General features: G+C 54.0%; 3 protein-coding genes across 3 annotated transcripts in view; 1 reads left to right on the top strand and 2 right to left on the bottom strand.

Moving 5' to 3' along the window:
• The window catches only part of PHACADRAFT_258793 (uncharacterized protein), a 3,139-nt gene extending 2,096 nt beyond the window's left edge, over positions 1-1,043 (top strand). Inside the window, exons 6-8 of the mRNA XM_007397368.1 lie at positions 152-202; positions 263-553; positions 618-1,043. The gene's annotated coding sequence lies outside the window, so the exon portion shown is untranslated. The remainder of the gene's footprint in view (positions 1-151; positions 203-262; positions 554-617) is intronic.
• Positions 1,044-1,667: 624 nt separating this feature from the next.
• PHACADRAFT_258791 (uncharacterized protein) lies at positions 1,668-3,139 on the bottom strand. The gene is made up of 9 exons (XM_007397367.1): positions 2,946-3,139; positions 2,827-2,890; positions 2,697-2,779; positions 2,485-2,642; positions 2,404-2,425; positions 2,272-2,353; positions 2,181-2,216; positions 1,944-2,113; positions 1,668-1,878 (listed from the first exon to the last, which is right to left on the bottom strand). The coding sequence occupies exons 1-9, from the start codon at positions 3,132-3,134 to the stop codon at positions 1,768-1,770; spliced, it is 915 nt and encodes a 304-aa protein (XP_007397429.1). The 5' UTR covers positions 3,135-3,139; the 3' UTR covers positions 1,668-1,767.
• A 1,720-nt stretch (positions 3,140-4,859) lies between these two features.
• On the bottom strand, positions 4,860-5,970 carry PHACADRAFT_97703 (uncharacterized protein; the record flags this gene model as incomplete). The annotated part of the gene is made up of 5 exons (XM_007397366.1): positions 4,860-5,005; positions 5,058-5,110; positions 5,180-5,236; positions 5,290-5,630; positions 5,677-5,970. The coding sequence occupies 5 exons, from the start codon at positions 5,968-5,970 to the stop codon at positions 4,860-4,862; spliced, it is 891 nt and encodes a 296-aa protein (XP_007397428.1).
• Positions 5,971-7,598: the final 1,628 nt, after the last annotated feature.

Below are 7,598 nucleotides of genomic sequence, written 5' to 3'. Positions count from 1 at the left end.
ACGCATTTCTTGCGGATGTTGGGGATACATCGTAGCAAGGCGGCCCGCGGTGCCTTCGGTTACATAGACGAGCAGGCCGCCCGGTATAGGATCACAGTGGGAGTAGGCGTCTATGCGGCGCGCCACAAAGACACTTTGATGCAGGCTTTAGGGTATCGTAGCTGCGAGAAGAGATATCTCGCACAAATATGTCATGTCACGATTTATAGTGATGGGCGTTCAGTCGCTATTCTACGCACATACAGATTACCTAGGCACTTACCCAGACACTTCAAGTAAAAGTTTGTTGATCTTTCGCCTCGTCACAGCTGGCGCGTGTCGAGTACACAGTCTCAGAAGCTGACAACTTTCTTCGGCTTCTGCGCCGGGTGGCCAAACGACTTGACCCCTCCCGAGAACGCACCGACCATGACGGCGGCACTCTTTTTCTGCCGCTCGTCCCTCTTCTCTTCCCGGGTGACCTCCGCTGTCTTGCGCCTGAAGGTGTGGAAGTCGTCCTCGTCGGCACCGGCCTCTGTGCCCGTGCCGACAAACACCGCTGCCGTCGTGCCATCTACAGCTTTGTATAAGAAGCCCATTTCGGAGGGGAGAGGGGAGGACAGGTTGCGCGAACGTACCGGTCCCGCTGCTGCCGTTGCGGAGGCCGCAGTGCCGCGCAAGGTGCGTCGTCGCGCCGCAGAGCCTGCAGCATCCGCCGTCGGGGTACACGCCCCGCGCGGTGTTCTGCGGGCACGCACCCGCGAGGTGGCCCGTGCCCGCACACACGAAGCACGCCGCGAACGGCAGCGGGTTCGCCGAGTCGTGCGGCGCCGGGCACCGTGCGAGGCTGTGCCGCGTCGAGCCGCACCTGTAGCACATCCCGACGGCCTGCTTGCCCAGCGGCGCGCCGCCGCTGCCACCCGCAGCGGACGACAGCGCCTGCGGACAGTCCCGCGCCGCGTGGCCCTGCGCGCGGCACGCGAAACACGTCGTCTGCGCGGCGCGCGCGCGCTGGCGCTGCAGCCGCCGCTGCTCTGAGGCGAGCCTGCGCGCATCGGCCGCTCCTGAGGGCGGGGAAGTTTTTGAGCATGGTAATACAGGTTGAGACAACGCGACAGGACGCACCACGTCTCGCTTTCAGCTTCTTCTCCTTCTTCTTCTTCTCCTTGCCCGCGTTTGCCTTTGTCTGATTGTGCGCGGCGCTAGCGTCCGCGCCGTCTCCTGCCTCCACCTCCGCCTCTACGTCCGCAGAGCCCTCCGCGTCGCCCTTGCCCGTCTCGGCTGTAGCCTTGCGCGGCTTCCCGCGCTTCCGCTTCTTCTTCGCAGGCCTCGCCGCCGGCGAGTCGTCTGCGACGGCAGGCGCAGGCTCGGGTTCGGGCTCGGCAGTGCTGGAGGCAGCGTTCGACGGGCCGGCCGCAGGCTGCTCCTCGTCGTCGGCGTCGTCGTCCCTGTACTGAGCGGTCGCCTGCACGTATTTCCGTTTGATGCCGAGGTTCGAGTAGCGGGTCATGGCGTGTATGTGTGCAGACTGAGGGCAGAGAGGCGACCGGGGGCGATCGAAGTACGGGATCAAGGTAGGTAGGTATGCGTGCCAAAATTTTGGCGCGCCGCGATGCCGCATCGGCGATGGATTGATGCGCCCCCTCCGCCACCCCTGCCTGAAGCGCCCACAGCTCGAGTATGCCATTCATTGAAAAAGTGATTAAATTACAAACATCATATAATACACACAACAATTCCGTGATGCAGAAAAAGACAGCGGGAGTACATAGAGGCGAACGAAGGGCCCTACTCCACCGGCGACTTGCCAGCAGCGTAGGACCTCAGACAGTGCACAAGAGGATAGTACACGATCTCGGCCGGTTTGAGGTATGCATCGACAACGTCACCTCGTGTGCCCTGCCAAACGATACCTTTAGCATTCGCGCCGCCGAGGGGGGAGAGGGGTCAGGAGCGTTGCTTACGGTCATCCCGGCTGCAAGCTCGACGTTGTCCAGCAGATTGCGGCAGGCAAGCCGGACCATGTGCCACGCGTCTTCGAAACCGGTGAGCTTGTTCCCGATCTCCTTGCAGTCCGCTTTCGCGTCGGCTATGGTCTGCTTTGAGATGCTCGATTCTTGGGTCTGGTTCCGCGCTGAAAGTGGGATGTTTGCGGCGATGAGTCTCAAGCTTAGAGCTTGCTGTGGGTACGATGTGCTTACATTCATTCAACACAACGTCTACGTGCACGAATGGACCTGGCACAACACACAAATGTGAGCCTCAGATCAGACTCACAGGTACAAGGCTTACCGCAAGTGAACCGGATAGCCCCGACTCGGGAAAGCATGTTGTAGAAGACATTGATTATCGCCTTTAGGAGCGCTTGCAGGCCCTGTTGCATCTCCATCAGCACTACATCCGACTATATGCGTCTAGACATACATTCCAGATGGTCATGCACAACCTGTTGTACACCGTCAAAGGTCCGGCACTTGCCAGTAGCTTTACACGGGTGGGACTTACTCTTCGACGCCGGTCCACAAAAAATGTAGCCAGTTGCCCTTGTCGGCCTCCTGCCTGAGGAAGCTCGAGACCTTAGTCGGGAACACCTCGACCTGTTTGGCAAGGTCATGGAACTGTGCAGAGATTCTCCTCGCTGTTTCTTGATGTACCGGGACCGCCTGAACAGATTTCGTTATATGTGTCTGTCATCGCACCGCGACGAGCCAACGCACCTCGGTGAACTTGTTGATCATGAACTTCTTGTCGTCTGGGGTCATCACGCCCTCGGACAGCGGGATGAGAATGGTGGCATAGTCTGGGGAGCTTCAGCCGCCGCACGCAGCCACATCGGAAGAGACGCACTGTTCAGGAAGCTCGCACACTGGCTCGCATTCAGCTGCGAGTCGCGATACAGCTTACGGTGTCTCTAATCCCTCTGGGGATAAGCTGCGCAGCCTCCGGCCGCCACGCGGGGGGCTCACCTTCATCAATGCATCCCACTCCTGCGCAAGGTCGTGCTCTTCGCCGATCTGGGGCGTCGACTCGAGCTGGCCAGCGACGCTCTTGAACAGCTTCTGGATCTCCTCGTGGTCGCGGGTGAGGTGGGCAAAGGACGCCCGGAGGTCGTGCTCGCGCTGCACGTCGTCGTACGACGGCAGGCTCTGGGACATCGTGCGGGGGCGACGTAGGAAAAAAAAGGGTTGATATGTCAGGACGGGGCAAGAGCAGATCGCACGGCGGGACCACGGTGCGCATTCAGTAAGGCAGAAGCCATGAGGCAGCTCGTCCGCGTTTGGTAGGCGCAGTGTTGGAGAGGGAAAGGCGTTGCCACGTGCTCGCGTGCTGGCGGCCAGACCTCTCTCCGCCTGATCGTCCACGGAACTCGTGTAACGGTGCGCAGCTTGCATAGATGCCGCAGCGATGCATATCTCAGGGCATCATCAAGCTGACACAGGGTGGTAAGCATGGTTTTTTTCTTGAAGAAACCCGGCCAAAATTGGGAAAACAAGAACCAATTGTTTCCTGGTTGTACAATGGGGTAAATTGGTGCCTAAATTGGTGCAAAACGGGCCAAAAGAGGCTGAAACGCGACGAAACTAGCGGAAAAGGAAGGTTACCGGTTAAACACGGGTTCTTGTTCGCCTAGCTTTTGGCTGCAAGCAAAAAAACTGTGCCTACCACCTAGTGTGAGACCCACCAGCAATTTCCCAGGATCTCTAGAGATGTCTGAAAGCGTCTGTGATGTCTGGGACAGTCACTTCTAGTACGCCGGCACCCAGAAAATTCTTTGGAGCCAGAGATGTACCTATGTACCCAGTACGGGCCCCCAAACAACGTTCCTAGAGCCTAAACATGGCGCCGGCACCCAGTAGTCTGCAGTTTCACACAGATCAGCAACTCATTTTGTCGGTACCGCCAGTCGAGCAGCTTTTCTCATTCACACATACCCGGCATGACATAGTGTTCAATGAAGCAGTCAGCTAGCTATATACTAAGTTACGCAGCTACTGGCTACATTGTTATTAATCGCATACCAGACTGTCCCTGCTGCAGCTTGATGTCATCGCCGGTCGGTTGAACACTGTGACCAACCATGTACATATAGGTGTGTGAATCTCGTTGCCTGGCACCCGCGCAAAGTCTGCGCCAAGGAGCACAGGCTATGCATGGGTCCCCGGGTGCCAACCATTCTCTGTGGATAGCGAGAGTTAAGGTATATCTACAAGGTTGTCAGGAAGGAAAACGCATGCAAGGCGTTCAGTGACGACTTGTGCAGTGGCGTTTGTGGTGACGGCGGCCTTGTTCGCGACGTGCATCTGCGCATTCAAGCACATTGGAAAGCCCGCTTGAAAGACCCCTGTAATATTTGTGTGACTTTAATGCCGTTCGGAAAGGTGTACCCGTGGCTAAATGTTTCCTTTCAGATGCATCGTCCGCGAGAGCACTAGAGCGACCTAGAATACATGTCGTAAGAAGTCACGTAGTACATACTTTCTACGCAAGGCTACACCAATGCTGGAAACACATCGACGTATATACACAATACATAATATTGGGCTCGGTAGTTACATTCGGTTTATCATGTCTGAACCTCCAATCGTCGATATCCGGATTTATAGATCACTCTCGTGCGTCTTTTCCACGAGCACCGTGAGCGGGATGGCTTCTGCTTTGGATTCTCGTCCCAATTCCCAGTCTTCATTTTTGCGTACTGGCGAGAATACTTGTGATTGAATACCTGAGATAATGGTAGGAGTAGTCTGCATCTCGCTGACACTTATGCTTGGCTTCGGTCGCCATGAGTCTTGCAAGGGACCGCTGACCGTCGCTGCATCTCTTTGCTGCTTGTAGTTCAAGCTCGAGCTCCACGCTGTTGACTAGTGAGCCGGATGGCGTTAGCAATCGGCGATAAAGAGCTCACATGTAGCAAATACCACGCCAATGATCGAGACGTAATAATTAGTGAAAAGGAGATAAACAGTGTTGACGATGTGGTTAGGATCAGTGTAAAGATCGACAATGAGAACAATGTTGAAGATGACTGTAACCAGACGTTAGTGAAGTCACCGATTGGGAAAATGTTAGTCACTTACCAGGGATGACAAAGTTGCCAAGTGCTATCCAGAACAAGAATCTAAGCCGGGAGCTGAGCGAGCTCGATGAGGGTTGCACAGAACGGTTCTGGTATGTACTGCGGTTCGGGGATCGCCTAGACATGGCGTTAAAGATCTGGCTGCGGTACAATCTCAAGATGAATAGAGCGGACAGGTAACTACCAGAAAAGCGTGAGCAATCAGCTCGATATGTCGGACGGAGAGAGCTCACGAGTTGTCGAATATTTGTAGGAACCACTCCACCTTGCTGTATGGTGAATGTCTGTAGTCCACAGTCTCGGCGGCCTGCAAGCCAGAGGCTGCATGGTCTGTCTCTCTAATCCAATGATGGTAGTACACAATCAAGCAGGATAGACGGACGATCTTGACGGCGACCGGGAAAGCGAAGACCGCAGCCAGCTTCGCTTTGGGCGTCTGCGAAGGTGGAAAGACGATCAAGAGTCGGAGAGCAAGCACAAGCTCCGCAAGCCATGGCGCAATACCGAAGAAGATTCCGAATGCAGAGAAGTCTGTCGAGCTGATCGATTCTGTTGGGTGCAAGATAGCTGAGAGCTTTCGAGACTGTAAGTCTTTGCGACCCAAAGTAAGACCGAAGTACACTTACCTCGAGCTGATCGTTCCAGATCGCTATGGCAATGCCGAGTAGAATCATGACGACGTTCAGAATAAACACTGGCTGGCGTCGTGTAGTGGGCGTGGAAAAATAGAAGAGGGAGATGAGAATAGGCACGAGAATCGACGCAAATATCGTTCCAATAAGCGCAAAGCCGAGCGGTGTACGAATCCCTTTAGCATACCCCTCCAAAATGGACGCGATTATCTCAGGCGAGATTTGTGGGGCTGCAGAAGCAGTCGCATTGCCTGCGCCGCTGGCGGAGGCGGCAGCACTCATCGCTGACATCTGCGCAGCGGACTGGAGAGTTGGGATGATCTATGGCACGGTGAGCAGCGACATCTATATACCAGTACTGGGGTCATGGGTTATAGGTCAGGCGCTGAACGAGAGCCAGGGCGTCGCGCCGGTGTTTACGGAGACGCGTATTTGCCCGAACAGTCCCGTTGAGTAGAACGGGGTGTCATGTTGCGCTGCGCGCGGCGAAGGCAACTGTGAGCCTGATTGATTGTGGTCAGACTCTCCTGCTGTTCACACTGCAAGATCATTGTACGTCTCCGCCGTGATCCCGCATCTCAGAGCTGCAGACCTTAGGCACGTCCAGAGCCCCAATACTTGAACTTTAAGGCCAGACAGATGATGATATCCCTGCAGTGAGATTCTGATAATAGTCACGAGAGATAGTCGAAAAGACGCACCTTGGAATGGGTCGGAAGCTTAACTTGGTAGCGAGGCAGTGGAAACCTTACTGAGAGGCGGGATCGAAACGAGCCTCCAGAAATTCCGATACCCTCACCAAGATTGGTTGGCAGGCGATAACGAGGTGGTCCTAGACCAAGTTAGAAACTGTTAGACAATATGGAGACTACAATCGCCGCTAAAGCCATATCGCCATATTGTGTAGTCCCAATCTAGGAAAAAGAGAACAGCCCTTACTACTACTTCCTGAATATTCCAAGTAGTTCTGTTAGACGGATAGACTGAGATCGTGAATGCAGATAACTCGGGGACAAAAAACACATCCTAGCCAGCATCGATATCTATCACAGAATATGTAGTATGCGGTGAAGGTGACAAGGGAATGTGAATGGACTAAGTTAGATGCAGCTGCGCGCTAGATTGTGCGCGCATTAGTGATGGCGCCCAACGGCGGCCGATCGTCATTATCATCGACTGATTAGATAAGGGCCGCCTAGGGAGACTAGTTATAGCTTCTAACAGAACAAAACATTAAGCCGCCTGTGTAAACGTTTGCATCGCAGCTTTCTTTACTTCATTTCAATCGTGATAAAATAGCTATCATTTAAAAAAAAATACTCCATCTTACGACCGTGTCCGCTGCAGTGAATATCTTTTTACTTACCGCTATTGTGCTCAATTAAGCAGATGTTCGCGCGGAGATTCTGATCCTTTGTTTGTTCCGTCTAAAAGTAACGAAAGCTGCGAGGCGAACATTTGCACAGGTGTTCTAATGTTTTGTTGGTGGCTGTAAGCTGCAGGAATTCCAAAATAAATAAATAAATAAATAAAGGAATAAAGAAAGAAAAAAAAAGAAAAAAAAGAAAGAAAATAAGCACTACAGTAGCCGGGACAACGTGAAAGCAGAGTTTTGCCATTGCTGTTAGATATTGAATGCTGTGCCCTGTGGAAGATGAACAAAGAGGGTACGAATGTAAATGTCTCTTCCTTATCAAACTGTAGGAATAACGATCAGAAACCGCAGTATCAAGGCCCAGCTGTCAGGCCGGGGCAGCATCCTCTCAAGTGAAGAACGACGTGTCCGAGGGGAGACCTCCTGACTTCTCCTGGACCGGGCTATCATGCGAAGGATGCGGGCATACAGGCGGCCCTGCCAATCATCCCCGATTTGTGGCCCCTTAAGCAGCTTGACATTCACTGGCTGCGCT

This window comes from Phanerochaete carnosa (assembly GCF_000300595.1).
Source record: "Phanerochaete carnosa HHB-10118-sp unplaced genomic scaffold PHACAscaffold_6, whole genome shotgun sequence".
NCBI lineage: Eukaryota > Fungi > Basidiomycota > Agaricomycetes > Polyporales > Phanerochaetaceae > Phanerochaete > Phanerochaete carnosa.
This window is presented reverse-complemented; position numbering and strand designations above follow the sequence as displayed.

Coding starts and splice junctions, on each gene's coding strand:
- PHACADRAFT_258791 (XM_007397367.1), bottom strand. CDS start 3,134: ATGTCCCAGAGCCTGCCGTCGTACGACGACGTGCAGCGCGAGCACGAC. Junction 2,891..2,945: donor AGTGGGATGCATTGATGAAG/GTGAGCCCCCCG, acceptor CAGAGGGATTAG/AGACACCGTAAGCTGTATCG. Junction 2,426..2,484: donor TTGTGGACCGGCGTCGAAGA/GTAAGTCCCACC, acceptor GGTGTACAACAG/GTTGTGCATGACCATCTGGA.